The following is a 13,142-nucleotide window of genomic DNA, read 5'->3' as shown; positions in this document are numbered from 1 at the left end:
ACAACATCCATGCATTCTTGATTTTTCTCATTGGTAAATCCTGCAACCATAGAAGTCGTACATGAATACCTAACTACTATATATGACCAGTCTTGGGATTTCAAATGTCTAAAGCAACATTCTAAATTGTACTTTCATATATCAAATTTGTCAATGAATATTGTTTTTAAGGATTTTATTACTACATGGATATTTTATATACTTTCTTTTATTTAAGAAAAAAATTGATTAATCTTGCATATTTTGAATTGAATTAAATAAGATTTTTAAAAAATATATAATAATAATAAATCATGGTCTTTACGAAAATGAGGATTTTAATGTAATATGAACCAACTGAGCCATCAATTACTTTAGAACGTTGTCACCTTGTCATCCATGTTCTCTGAGGTTTTAGTTTGGCCAGGCCGGATAACTATTATACTATAAATTTTACCCAATCTTTTGTTCTACTTTAGAACTTCTAAATGATGTACTTGTAATGTTACTATTCTTGTATTATAATTCATATACTACATGACAAAAGGGCATCTCGTACAGGAAAATGACTACTATATATAAATGAGTACGTGTCGACATAGACTAACTGGGCACGACTACAATCCGATTCTCTCCTCCCCAACTTGTAAGTCCATTTTCCAATTTTTTTATGTTGTAATCTTTCGAGATTTTTAATTCGCCAAGTTAAACCACTTGACAAAGAACCTACCAAGGACGACTCTCGACATACGCAAACATCCATCGTGTATCACACTCCCATCACCGCGGTCCGCGGATCTTTTAGCTACTTGATCATAGAAAACCTTCATATATATACATTTACAAAGACCAAAAGAGTCTGAACAATATATATATATATAATAGTATTTGATGTTTGATGGATAAGAATTCATTTTTTTACACCTGTCCTTTAATAATTTTATGTTCCAACCAACTAATTTACTGGTGTATATATTCAGTACTAATCGCATACCTTCAGTATCATGAGTCAATATGTAATACTAATATCACTAATAGGAATCATTTCATTTGCAACCATATCTTTTGCTTTTGAATCACCTACGTACTATGCCCTTCAGCTTCCTTACGTAGCCTTTGAAATCTCTTACTTGGTCACTGGACGATTAAACTCTCTCTGACCAGACAAAGACCAAAACAAATCTCATTGTCGACAAAGCAACTCAGTGGATAACAAGTGTCAAGTCTTGTAGCCATAATGACCAAGAAAATCATCTTTTACTAGTGGAGTTAGGGATTGCTACTGAGTTATTGGAGACAACAACTTTCATGAGCAGAATTATCCTACCCATACCACTATTTTATTTTAATATATTATTGCACCTTATACCGATCCCCTATAGAATAATTTCAAAACAACTACTCCCTCCGTTTCAATATATAAGATGTTTTAGCCTCTTTTCTTTGTTTCAAAATATAAGATGTTTTGTAACTTTCCATACAAATTTTAATATATATTTAATAATCTGTAATCATTATTTATGCAGTATTCTTTATTATTGGTTGAATCTTTTTTTAATTTAAATATATATGATACTTTAAAAAAAAAAAAAGTAAACTATCTTAATATGTGTGCCTTACCTTAAACATCCTATATTTTGAAACGGAGGGAGTATATAATTAACATGCTATTGTACCTGCCACACATATTATATAGACAAAAAAACAAGAATCAATTATGAGAAATGAACCTTTTAGCGGTATTTATAGATTTTGTCATTTTCCCTAAAATAATTTTAGGTAAAATGACAAATTAACAAAATAGTTAGTTAGGCAAAAATNAAAAAAAAAAAAAAAAAAAAAAAAAAAAAAAAAAAAAAACTACTACAATTTATAGATGTACACTCTTATTCATTAAAATAATAACAGTAATACCTAAACATTTTGAATTTGACAAATAATTTAATATTCTTATATAGTTATATTAATAATGACCAAAAGTTTTAGATCTGCCACTCCTATTCAATCTCCAAAAGCCAATGCACAGAAAATCAATCATATGGGACCAACTTATCCTGATAAGAAATAAGTGGAGTATAGTGATTGAATGGTAACACGTGAAAATGCATTTTTCAATATTTATGATAAAAAAAATTAACCATGTTACCAATCATACCAACAAAGAACAATTTGCGTTATTATGATAAGCAGAAAACGTATTGTTTGCGTTTTTCCAAACCTATTATTATCTCATGGACCGCAGTTATCATGTGGTTATCATGAAGTAAGTCCAACAACCAAATATCATGCGGTTTTTTACAATAACGCTTCGGATAAAACAAACATTTGATTTATTTAATTTATAATTTATAAAAAAGTAATTATCAACATAAGTTTTAGGACTGTATGCTAAAAATGGTTTTTCAAATTTTTAAAGATTTTTATTGATAATTTATTTCTTAAATGTATCTTTTGAAAAATAAAATTAACATACTTCATTATTTTTTCACAAATTACAAAATAATCAGTTTTAATAGAGAAAATAACAGATTTGTAAAAACAAAAATCTATAGTCAACTTTATGATGAAAAATATGATTAAAAATATTTATAAATATATATATATATATATATATATATTAATAAATGTAAAAATTTCAAAAATAAATTATAGTTTTTATAATTATAGTTTCCGTTATAATGAAATTATTTTAAAACATGTATTTCTTCACTATTTAATAAACAAAATTCAATTAATTACTTCAAAATAAAATTTTGATTTTTATGAAAATATTATTTCATTAAAAACAAATATATAATTTATTTATAATAATATATAATATGAATTTCGTACCGTAAATTGGTTTTCACCAATCAAACATTATTTTGTACTGTTTATTTTGGAGTAACCGCACTTGTCCCGCAAATACATTTGTCCCGCACGTACCGCAGTTGAACTGTATCGCACTACAAATTTTTTGTCCCGCACTACACTCACTTTTTTTTTGTTGAAAGAAACAAATTTGGATTATTTCTCGATTTATGCATATCATCCTTAAAGATAATATTTTTCCGATAGTGCTTAAGTTTCTTTGGTTATACAAAAAACAATTGATGGATTTCTACCTATTTTTAGACGTGTCCAAGGAGGCCAAAAAGCATGAGACTGAGAGTACGAGTACAGTACACCCAGAATGAATGTTAGAATGTAATTAGCTGCTTTTAGATAATAATTCTTTTGTCAAAAAAAAAGCTAATAATTCTATTAGTCTCATTAAAACAAAAAATGCTAAAACAATATTGTCACTATGTTTTAGTGCATCTGCTGATTGCATATAAAAGTCATCTCATCTATTAAGTATATCATGTAAATCAAGGGTTTCGTATAAAGAATGGTATTAATAAGTTAAGCAAACCATTTATCTTACTACCATTTGTTTCATAGTGATATGGTAAACTAAAAATATATATAATTGATGAAAAAGACAAATAAAAAAAAACAAAAACAAAAATTGTTGTCCAGCCTAAAAATAGTATGTTTTATGGATATAATATATGAGTGAAGTTGATATTTAATTATGATAGTTTTCAATTGCGTACACAATTAGATATAGTCATCAAAATCATTACTTTTGTTTTACCTTTTCAAAGGATTTTTTTTTATTTCACTAAAGTCAGAAAGGGTTAATTTAATTCGTTTTCTTATTTGCTAGCTGGCCTGCTTGCGGATTTTTTATTCGATACAGTATTATTTTATTGATTTGTAATTTTCTTAGATTCTATAAAGCTGAACAACGTATAACAGGATTATACATTCTTTACCATAAGCAGGGAATGGATAAGAAGAACCAGAAGCGGTTTGTGCTGGTCCATGGAATCTGCCATGGCGCATGGTGTTGGCACAAGGTGAAACCGCAGCTGGAAGCTGCAGGTCACAGTGTGACCGCGGTGGACCTAGCTGCATCGGGTCTAAACATGACCAGAGTGGAAGAGATTCAGACTCTTAAGGATTACTGCAAACCGCTGCTTGAGTTTATGACCTCACTTGGCCCGGATGACGGTAAGGTGATTCTTGTTGCTCATAGCATGGGTGGCATATCCGCTTCACTTGCTGCTGACATCTTCCCTAGTAAGGTTGCTGCTATTGTCTTCGTGGCATCTCTCATGCCCGACACAGTAAACCCACCTGGCTTCTTTTTCGAAAAGGTACATAAAACGTTGAATAAGTTGCACTGGTGTGATCTCTTCAATGTGATTCTAATATTATATATATATATATATATATATATATATATATATATATAATGAATCTAAAATTTATTCAACCAAAAAAATCTTGTTATATTATATGCATCCTTAAATCAAATGTTTTTGAACTTTTAAGTGGAAAGAAAATAAATCACTAGGATTAGCTTCGTAACTTGAACAACGTGATTCTAATATCTGCCTGGAACGAGCAGCTGATCACAAGCGGTCCACAAGAGAATTGGATGGATACAGTAATTACGAAGCCTAATGGTGGTCCTCTAGAGTTTGCTCTTTTTGGACCAAACTTCATGGCCAAGAATTTGTACAACCTATCTTCAGCCCAAGTAAGACTCCAGGCCTAATTAAAACCAAACCGGAATTGCTAGCTAGTAACATAAGTCTCACTTTTTATTCATTGTTTGTTGTGTTGGGTTTAGGATCTTGAATTGGCTAAAATGCTGGTGAGGGTAAACCCGTTCGCTACAAAGGAACTGGCAGGGACAAAAAGCTTAAGTGAGGAAGGGTACGGATCCGTTACACGTATATATATCATATGCGGAGAGGACGTTGCGGTAACCGTGGATTACCAGCGTGAGATGATCAAGAACTTCCCAGTGAAAGAAGTAATGGAGATCAAAGATGCAGATCATATGCCAATGTTCTCTAAGCCGCAAGAACTATGTGCTCTTCTCTTGGAGATTGCGGATAAATATGCCTAAAAATAAATTAATATGAAGATTGTCTTTTTTTTTTTGAATAAATGTTAAATTATATTCAAAAGAAATAAACGTTTTACATGACTAACTCATAGCTTTTCTTAAAAGGTAGATACATAACATGCTTAATAGGACCTAGTTGCAAACCAATCTTGAAGAAAGTTGCCGCCACCGATCGTATTGAGCCGATTACGGACGTTCTTATCAATCAGTTTGGTAAGTTTTTCCGCTGTGGAAGGTGTGTCTCCATGTCGCCAGTCATTTCTTTCCCTCCACAAAGAGTGAATCGTGTTCTGAAGTGTATAACCCAACAAGAACCGTGTAGTCTTCTTCAAAGCATTTCTAATATGAAGATTGTCACTACATTATAGTTACAAAAATCAGCTTCAGCCACAATTATGAGCCAGATTTGAGTGATATATGTATGGGTGACTAGATCATATAAATAATATTCTTCAAAAGAAAAATATATTTCAATGTATTCACACCAAGATTCATATTTCCTTCTTTGCACAATGATTCTCTGTTTTTTTTATGTGTGCAACTCACTATGATTCTCTCTTATGTTTACTGTTTGTAGTATTTTTTTCATAATGATAGAACAAAAGTCAAAAGAGCAAGAAAGCAAAAAATAAACAGAAAATAAGTAAACAAATAAATAAATATTGACCAAGGATATATAAACAATCCATTTTTGCAGTCTTTGTTATATGGTTAAAATAATAAAATTGATATTTTGCGGTAAAGATAAGATCATATGTTAATCTAACGTGTATGCAACTACAAATAGTCTGATAACATCTAGTCATCTACTGTAATAAAAGTCCAAAATGTACTGCCCATTTCGTGGTGGTTTAGAGTTTTACATCAATTAATATCATTCCAAGATTCACTTGTATATTTTAATTTGTATTTAGCTCGAAAGATATGTAAATACAAATTTCAGCTCTTTGATCACGTATGAGTTTGCACACGACAAGCCACCAGAAGCATATGGTGAAACCGTACAGCGGTACAGACTATACATATAAGAGTTGAAGCAAGATGATGAAACTAAGAGAAGGCAATGGAGACAAAGCGGTTTGTGCTTGTGCATGCGGTCTGCCACGGCGCGTGGAGTTGGTACAAGGTGAAAACACAGCTAGAGGCTGAAGGTCACTGTGTGACCGCGGTGGATCTGGCTGCATCCGGTAGAAACATGACCAGGTTGGAAGAGATTCAGACATTGATGGATTACTCCAAACCGTTGCTTGAGTTTATGAGCTCGCTTGGCTCGGATGACGAAAAGGTGATTCTTGTTGCTCATAGTATGGGAGGAATACCCGCTGCACTTGCGGCTGAAATTTTCCCTTGTAAGATTGCTGCTATGGTCTTCGTAACAGCTTTCATGCCTGACACAAGAAACCCACCTGCTTATGTTTTCGAAAAGGTATATGATTTGGTTGCACCGTATGGTCGTTTCTGAGTGATATATTCTGATATCAAACTGAAATCTGCAGCTAATAAGAAGCACTCCACGAGAGGAATGGTTGGACACCGTGTTTGGGAGATACGGGAATCCAGATTGTCCTCTAGAGTCTATTCTTTTGGGACCAACGTTCATGGCTAAGAAAGTGTATCAACTGTCTCCGGTAGAAGTAAGACTCCAAAAGCCTAACAAAACTTATACTTTTAACAAATAAGATTGCTAGTAACCTCAGTCACTCTTCTATTCACTGTTGTCATTTGTTAGGATCTTGTATTGGCGAAATTGTTGGTAAGGGTGAACCCGTTGGTTACAACCAATCTAGCAGGGACAAAAAGCTTTACTGAGGAAGGGTATGGATCGGTTACACGTACGTATATCATATGTGGAGAGGATAATATAGTACCTGAGGAATACCAACGTTGGATGATCAGTAACTTTCCGGTAAAAGAAGTAATGGAGATCAAAGATGCAGATCATATGGCAATGTTCTCCAAGCCTAAGGAACTATGTGCTCTTCTCTTGGAGGTTGCAAATAAATAACCAACTATAGCTTCCACCACAACCATAAACCATATATGAGAATAAAGATTCATAAGTGAGAACTGTATTAAATTGGGAAGCCGTATGCAAGAATGGTAATGAATAAGATACGTGTAAAAAAAAAACTATACGTATCAGAATTTATTGCTTTTTATGGTTGAAAACTTGAAATATATAAGTAGATAAAACTAAATAGTCAATATGTCGTGTGGTTTAGAAACTCTCTAGATCTCAGACGACCAAAAATCTACTAGTCAACATCCAAAGAGTGATTGCTGGAACCTTAAATTTAATGTGTTCAACCACAAGATGCTAAAAGTAGAAACAAACAATGGAGAAGAATAACCAGAAGAAACGGTTTGTGCTCGTCCATGGGCTGTGCCACGGTGCATGGACTTGGTACAAGGTGAAAACACTGCTGGAGGCTACAGGTCACTGTGTGACAGCAGTGGATCTGGCTGCATCGGGTATAAACATGACTAGAGTGGAAGAGATTCAAACTCTGAAGGATTACTGCAAACCATTACTTGAGTTTATGAGCTCTCTTGGCCCGGATGACGACGATAAGGTGATTCTTGTTGCGCATAGTATGGGAGGAATACCAGCTGCACTTGCTGCTGACATATTTCCTTGTAAGATTGCTGCTGTTGTCTTCTTGACAGCTTTTATGCCCGACACAAGAAACCCGCCGGCTTATGTTTTTGACAAGGTACATAAAAAACGATGATTCAATTGCACAGTGTGATCTCTTCATACTGATTCTAATATCTGCTTGAAACTAGCAGCTGGTCAGTAGCGGTTCAGAAGAGGACTGCTTGGACACTGTGTTTGGGACCTATGGGACACCTGATCGCCCTCTAGAGTTTGCTCTTTTTGGACCAAAGATCATGGCCAAGAATTTGTATCAACTCTCTCCGGTCCAAGTAAGACTCCTAATTTAAACCCAAATGATTGCTTGTAACTTCAGTCTTTTATTGATTACTGTTGTGGCTGATTAGGATCTTGAATTAGCAAAAATGTTGGTGAGGGTAAACCCCGTCGTTACAGACAGTCTGGCAGGGACAAGAAGCTTTAGTGAGGAAGGCTACGGATCCGTTACACGTATATATATCATCTGCGGAGAGGACTTTGCGATACCCGAGGATTTCCAGCGCTGGATGATCAAGAACTTTCCAGTAAAAGAAGTAATGGATATCAAAGATGCAGATCATATGACGATGTTCTCCAAGCCTCAAGAACTCTGTGCTCTTCTTTTGGAGATTGCGGATAAATATATGCCTAAATAAAATCTTCACTGCATCACAGCTACAAAACTCAACTTCCACGACAATACTAAGCGAGATGTGAGTGATATGGGTGACTACATTTTATATTTACAAGAAATAAGCAAATCATATTATTGGTAAAGAATGGTTGTATCATATGAATAAGAATGTAAGAAGAGGATTACACACTACCTGAAGATGTAGAACATATATATGCCTATAAACCTGCATATTTAAGAATATTACTATGAACTTTAGCTTATATTCAAAATAAAACAAAGATGGTAGTGATCAGCTATATATACAAGCAGCTGAAAATGCATATATGAGATGAATAAGCAAGGGCAGAATGTTAGCAGTACGAATAAGACCAAAAAAAAAAAAAAACACTAACTAATCCAAGTCATATTGAAGTCCATATAACATTATATCTAGAAGTATCTGCTAAAAAAGAGAAGGCAACTAACCAGGGGCAGTATGTGCTTGTTCGTGGATTCTGCAGACAAGTTGAAGCTTCAAGGAGAAAAGGTGGAGACTGGTCACGTTTGTTTAGATTGTAGGCAAAGGGGATAAGGTATTAAGGTGTGTCTGGGGATTTTCAACATAAAAGGATCAAGAACAAGAACACTGAGGAGGTTAAAGAAGTGATGGTATTGTCAAAAAAAAAAAAAAGTGATGGGAGATCAAAGATACAGATCATATGTCCATGTTATCAAAGCCTCAAGAACTCTATCATTATCATCCCTTTTGAAGATAGCAGGTAAATATTTCCTAAATAAATCTAGGATCCTCACTGACGTTGTTTACATACATAACAGTTCTTATATTGAGGTCCATAAACATAAGCAGTTTCTCACTCAAAGATTATGGTCTAAGAAGTAATTATGTGCTCTAAGATTATATTCAATCAAGAGGTCGACCTACCAACTAACTCCATCAACTAAAATTTTACAATCTCTCTTTTCAAAACTTATTCTTGCCTATACTATGGTCAATGAAACAATCACCTCGAACTTTAACAGGCCAACAAATTACCTCATGTGGAGTCTTCAGTTCCACCAACAAAAATTGCATCTAATGTGATACAATTAAATGTGCCCTAATAATGGATCTTTCTAAACGTTCAGACTATATTGCTTACTATAGTTGAAATGAGAAATCTAACAGTCAAAGTAGTGTTCATTTAGCATTCTCTAGATCTCAGAGAACGACCAAAAACTAACAGTCAATATACAAAAGAGTATATGCGGGAAACTTACCATATATATATGTGTTGAACCAAGATGCTGAGAGTAAAAAAAGGCAATGGAGAAGACGCACCAGAAGCAGTTTGTGCTCGTCCATAGCGTGTGCCATGGCGCATGGACTTGGTACAAGGTGAAAACGCAGCTGGAGGATGCAGGTCACTGTGTCACAGCAGTGGATCTGGCTGCATCGGGTACAAACATGACAAAAGTTAAAGAGATTCAGACTCTGAAGGATTACAGCAAACCATTGCTTGAATTTCTGAGCTCGCTTGGCTCAGATGACGATAAGGTGATTCTTGTTGCTCATAGCATGGGAGGAATACCAGCTGCACTTGCTGCTGACACTTTCCCTTGTAAAGTTGCTGCCATTGTCTTCTTGACAGCTTTCATGCCTGACACAAGAAACCCACCAGCTTATGTATACGAAACGGTATAAAAACAAACATGATGATTTCGTTTCACATTATGATATCTCTCTTCTGAGTGATTCTAATATTTGACTGAAATCTGCAGTTTCTCAGAAGCATACCACAAGAGGAGTGGTTAGACACCACGTGTGGAAACTATGGGGAACCTGATTGTCCTCTACAGTATACACTTTTAGGACCAGAGTTCATGACCAAGAAAATGTATCAACACTCTCCTAATCAAGTAAGACTCCAGTTCTTTTAACTAACACAAATATAATTGTACTAGCAGTAAACTCATTCAATCTATTTGTTGATTGTTGTTGCGGCGAATAAGGAACTTGAATCGGCGAAAATGTTGGTGAAGGCAAACCCGTTAGTAACAAACAATCTAGCAGGGACAAGAAGCTTCAGTGAGGAAGGATACGGATCCGTTACACGTATATACATTGTATGCGGAGAGGATTGTGTGGTGTCAGAAGATTACCAGCGTTGGATGATCATGAACTTTCCACCAAAAGAAGTAATGGAGATCAAATGTTCTGATCATATGCCAATGTTCTCCACTCCTCAAGAAGTGTGTGCTCTTCTCCTTGAGATTGCTGATAAATATTGCCTAAATTAACCTGGCACTGCAAATGAGTTACCAACTACAGCTTCCACCAATAAGAATAAGTCATATGAGAGAATGCATCTATATGTATAAGAAATAAGCAGAGTGATTTCTAAATAAGATGAAAATAACAGAATAATGTGGCTTCTCGAACCCTTCATTGGATACAGAAGACAGTAGTTATTGTTTTTCACTTTTCTCAATTAGATTCAAGAAAAGACAAAAACTTTTCATCTAATTCCCTCTACCCATCAAACAACTACAAGCACTGAAGCAATTAGACTAAGAATCTAGGCTAACAAGACAAAACAAAGTAAACGTACTCAATTCTAACTAAAGCAGGTACCTTTGAGAATCCCAGGTGAACATCGGCCAATGTGGATGCTCCGATGCTGCGGTTTAGAGAAGAATGGGATGCTCTGCGGCAGAAACGACCGCAAATTTGATGCCTTTGCTTCGAAAGAACCAACATTTCTGGGTTTCTGTAACCGGCGAGTTGAGGAGGAAGAAAGACCATTAACGACGAAAGAGAGACACTGTTTAAAGAACCGGTTCGGACCGGAAAACGGATTTGATTTGAATTAAGAACCGGTTTTAAATTGAACTGGTTTATTGCCGAGAGCTAAATTCCAAAGTTGAGTCTTGACAAAAACAAAAGCATTTCTCACTTAAATTTTTTTTTTAACACGACAACACATACATACAAAGAAGTGATCTTAACGTGGCGTATAACAAAACGTAAATGTAAGAAATTGTGTATGTAAAGGGACATTTTTAGTTCAACAAACAATTCAAATCACAAATCTCTAAGTTTGCTGAGATTAACCGGAGATATAACATTGATATCACCATATAACAATTGCTTCGCGATAATAACATTTGCTGCTTCACTCGGATGGTAAGGATCCCAAAACACATATTTATCCCTCTCTTCGCACAAACTCGAAGTAGGTCCGCACGGAATTATACCTGCGTATTGTCCTCCATTACCGCAACAAGCCTTTGTCGCGGATATAAACCCTGTCAAATTTTGTCAATCCAAAAATTTCTTTATGTCATATAGTCACAATATATGGATTAATTTTGTAGAAGAGCAAGAAAAATGCATTACCGTATTCTTTGTAGTTGGTAATGAGTTCCATTACAAGATCGTAGACATTGGCATGGACAAACATTGCACCGGGAAGTTTCTTGTTTAGTTCATCTAATAAACTCTTTAATTTAACATTGTATTGATTTGCTAGCTTATTAGCCAAATCCACACATTCGTCTTCTTTTAATTGATTGATCGTTTTTTGGTACGGTATGCATCCAATCGGTCCAACGTTACCGATTACAAACTTCCTTGCATCCATTTGATATAGCCTCTGTATTGCAATAATACAATTCAATGGTAAGCTTATAACATATTGATATCAAATAACAAAAGATGAGATTGGTTTTGTTGTTGCTTACAGTTAGTTGGTCACGTAAATGCTCGAGCATGTCGCCGATGAAATCGTCAGGAGTTTGAGTGAACCGTGTTCCGACAGAGAGAAGTGGGAATAGATAATTGTTGAGGAAATCGTTTGCTCCTATAGTGATTGAGAATATTGATTTCTTGCTTATATACTCTTTTGCTTTCTCTTTTCCAAGTAGATCATCGAATTGTTTCCGTGTAGTGTTGAAGAAATCAACTTGTACATCCATACCTAACCTATTCACCTACCAAATTTTTACATTTCCATAAAAAAATTAGAACTCTAAAACGAATTTAAGATATTTTCAAATCCAAAAAACCGATCAAAATAGTTTAGGTACGTACAAAGATTCTCCCGGTGCCATTCATGATTCCTCCTCCTCCAGATGCATAATTTACACCGGCTAATAGAGCTTTGCCTGTCGCATTCGGTGCTAAGAATGGAATCGCGTAGTTGGCCGACCCAAGTTCTTCCCCTAAATAAACATTTGAACGTTTTAGAACCGTTTAAATCAAAATTTCAACATGTATAGAACAAACAAAGGTTCATGTTGCTAAAACTTTCGTATGCATGCTCTATTTATCCAACTTGGATTTCCTATCAGGTTATTTGACTTTAATAGTGTGATTTACAAAAACTGAAAATAAACAAAACGTCAACATAAATGCGTAGGTGTGTTAGTTGAACATCATATCTAAACGAGTAAAACAACAACATACATCATTTACTATAAATGGGTTATAGAGATTAGAATATTGATGGATAATATTTGATCATGTAATTTTTTCCATTTTGTATGTACCAACGATGTCACCAATTGTCCGGCCATTGGTGAACCGGCCGGTAGGATTTCCTCCGGAGGCTTTGAAATCGATACCATTAGGCTGCATATTGGCCCTAGACAACGTCGATAGATAATTATTATTTCCGGCATCGACAAGAGAATCTCCAAATATGAACGAAGCTCCTAATCCGCCGCCCTTTTTATCATTGTTAACTCCACGACCAGCAGCTTCCACTGAAGCAGTGAGAGTTAAGAAGAAGAAGAAGACGAGGATAGTGAAAGCCTGAGAGACCCTGCTTGACGTAGAAGTTCTTGTCGTAGCCATATTTCTCGGATTTGAGAAGTTTTGGTGTTATTGTTTGAGATTATATAACAAGTATAACAAAGTGTTAGTTTGAGATCGAAGGGAAACTTGTGAGGTTGTGTTTAATTGGTTT

General features: G+C 34.9%; 5 protein-coding genes and 1 long non-coding RNA gene across 6 annotated transcripts; 4 read left to right on the top strand and 2 right to left on the bottom strand.

The window, feature by feature from the left end:
• On the top strand, positions 3,736–5,013 carry LOC104713801 (methylesterase 7-like). The gene is made up of 3 exons (XM_010431008.2): positions 3,736–4,163; positions 4,418–4,549; positions 4,643–5,013. Exons 1-3 carry the CDS (start codon positions 3,792–3,794, stop codon positions 4,922–4,924), a joined length of 786 nt encoding a protein of 261 aa, XP_010429310.1. The 5' UTR covers positions 3,736–3,791; the 3' UTR covers positions 4,925–5,013.
• Positions 5,795–7,122, top strand: LOC104713797 (putative methylesterase 19). Its single transcript, XM_010431004.2, has 3 exons — positions 5,795–6,350; positions 6,421–6,558; positions 6,654–7,122. Exons 1-3 carry the CDS (start codon positions 5,988–5,990, stop codon positions 6,927–6,929), a joined length of 777 nt encoding a protein of 258 aa, XP_010429306.1. The 5' UTR covers positions 5,795–5,987; the 3' UTR covers positions 6,930–7,122.
• Positions 7,153–8,394, top strand: LOC104713798 (putative methylesterase 19). The gene is made up of 3 exons (XM_010431005.2): positions 7,153–7,638; positions 7,715–7,852; positions 7,928–8,394. Exons 1-3 carry the CDS (start codon positions 7,261–7,263, stop codon positions 8,213–8,215), a joined length of 804 nt encoding a protein of 267 aa, XP_010429307.1. The 5' UTR covers positions 7,153–7,260; the 3' UTR covers positions 8,216–8,394.
• LOC104713800 lies at positions 8,290–10,424 on the bottom strand. The gene is made up of 3 exons (XR_002033321.1): positions 10,336–10,424; positions 8,662–9,833; positions 8,290–8,419 (listed from the first exon to the last, which is right to left on the bottom strand). It is a non-coding gene; the product is annotated as an uncharacterized LOC104713800 (long non-coding RNA).
• Positions 9,451–10,649, top strand: LOC104713799 (putative methylesterase 6). Its single transcript, XM_010431007.2, has 3 exons — positions 9,451–9,871; positions 9,955–10,092; positions 10,186–10,649. Exons 1-3 carry the CDS (start codon positions 9,500–9,502, stop codon positions 10,471–10,473), a joined length of 798 nt encoding a protein of 265 aa, XP_010429309.1. The 5' UTR covers positions 9,451–9,499; the 3' UTR covers positions 10,474–10,649.
• Positions 11,104–13,142, bottom strand: LOC104713796 (GDSL esterase/lipase At2g23540). Its single transcript, XM_010431003.1, has 5 exons — positions 12,724–13,142; positions 12,266–12,396; positions 11,917–12,165; positions 11,573–11,828; positions 11,104–11,481 (listed from the first exon to the last, which is right to left on the bottom strand). Exons 1-5 carry the CDS (start codon positions 13,028–13,030, stop codon positions 11,258–11,260), a joined length of 1,167 nt encoding a protein of 388 aa, XP_010429305.1. The 5' UTR covers positions 13,031–13,142; the 3' UTR covers positions 11,104–11,257.

The sequence above is a fragment of the Camelina sativa genome, chromosome 9 (assembly GCF_000633955.1).
Source record: "Camelina sativa cultivar DH55 chromosome 9, Cs, whole genome shotgun sequence".
NCBI lineage: Eukaryota > Viridiplantae > Streptophyta > Magnoliopsida > Brassicales > Brassicaceae > Camelina > Camelina sativa.
The sequence above is the reverse complement of the archived record's forward strand: the minus strand, read 5'-3'. Positions and strand labels throughout refer to the sequence as shown.

Coding starts and splice junctions, on each gene's coding strand:
- LOC104713799 (XM_010431007.2), top strand. CDS start 9,500: ATGGAGAAGACGCACCAGAAGCAGTTTGTGCTCGTCCATAGCGTGTGC. Junction 9,872..9,954: donor CAGCTTATGTATACGAAACG/GTATAAAAACAA, acceptor TGAAATCTGCAG/TTTCTCAGAAGCATACCACA. Junction 10,093..10,185: donor ATCAACACTCTCCTAATCAA/GTAAGACTCCAG, acceptor GCGGCGAATAAG/GAACTTGAATCGGCGAAAAT.
- LOC104713796 (XM_010431003.1), bottom strand. CDS start 13,030: ATGGCTACGACAAGAACTTCTACGTCAAGCAGGGTCTCTCAGGCTTTC. Junction 11,829..11,916: donor ATTTACGTGACCAACTAACT/GTAAGCAACAAC, acceptor ATTGCAATACAG/AGGCTATATCAAATGGATGC. Junction 11,482..11,572: donor TACCAACTACAAAGAATACG/GTAATGCATTTT, acceptor AAAATTTGACAG/GGTTTATATCCGCGACAAAG.
- LOC104713798 (XM_010431005.2), top strand. CDS start 7,261: ATGGAGAAGAATAACCAGAAGAAACGGTTTGTGCTCGTCCATGGGCTG. Junction 7,639..7,714: donor CGGCTTATGTTTTTGACAAG/GTACATAAAAAA, acceptor TGAAACTAGCAG/CTGGTCAGTAGCGGTTCAGA. Junction 7,853..7,927: donor ATCAACTCTCTCCGGTCCAA/GTAAGACTCCTA, acceptor GTGGCTGATTAG/GATCTTGAATTAGCAAAAAT.
- LOC104713797 (XM_010431004.2), top strand. CDS start 5,988: ATGGAGACAAAGCGGTTTGTGCTTGTGCATGCGGTCTGCCACGGCGCG. Junction 6,351..6,420: donor CTGCTTATGTTTTCGAAAAG/GTATATGATTTG, acceptor TGAAATCTGCAG/CTAATAAGAAGCACTCCACG. Junction 6,559..6,653: donor ATCAACTGTCTCCGGTAGAA/GTAAGACTCCAA, acceptor GTCATTTGTTAG/GATCTTGTATTGGCGAAATT.
- LOC104713801 (XM_010431008.2), top strand. CDS start 3,792: ATGGATAAGAAGAACCAGAAGCGGTTTGTGCTGGTCCATGGAATCTGC. Junction 4,164..4,417: donor CTGGCTTCTTTTTCGAAAAG/GTACATAAAACG, acceptor TGGAACGAGCAG/CTGATCACAAGCGGTCCACA. Junction 4,550..4,642: donor ACAACCTATCTTCAGCCCAA/GTAAGACTCCAG, acceptor TGTTGGGTTTAG/GATCTTGAATTGGCTAAAAT.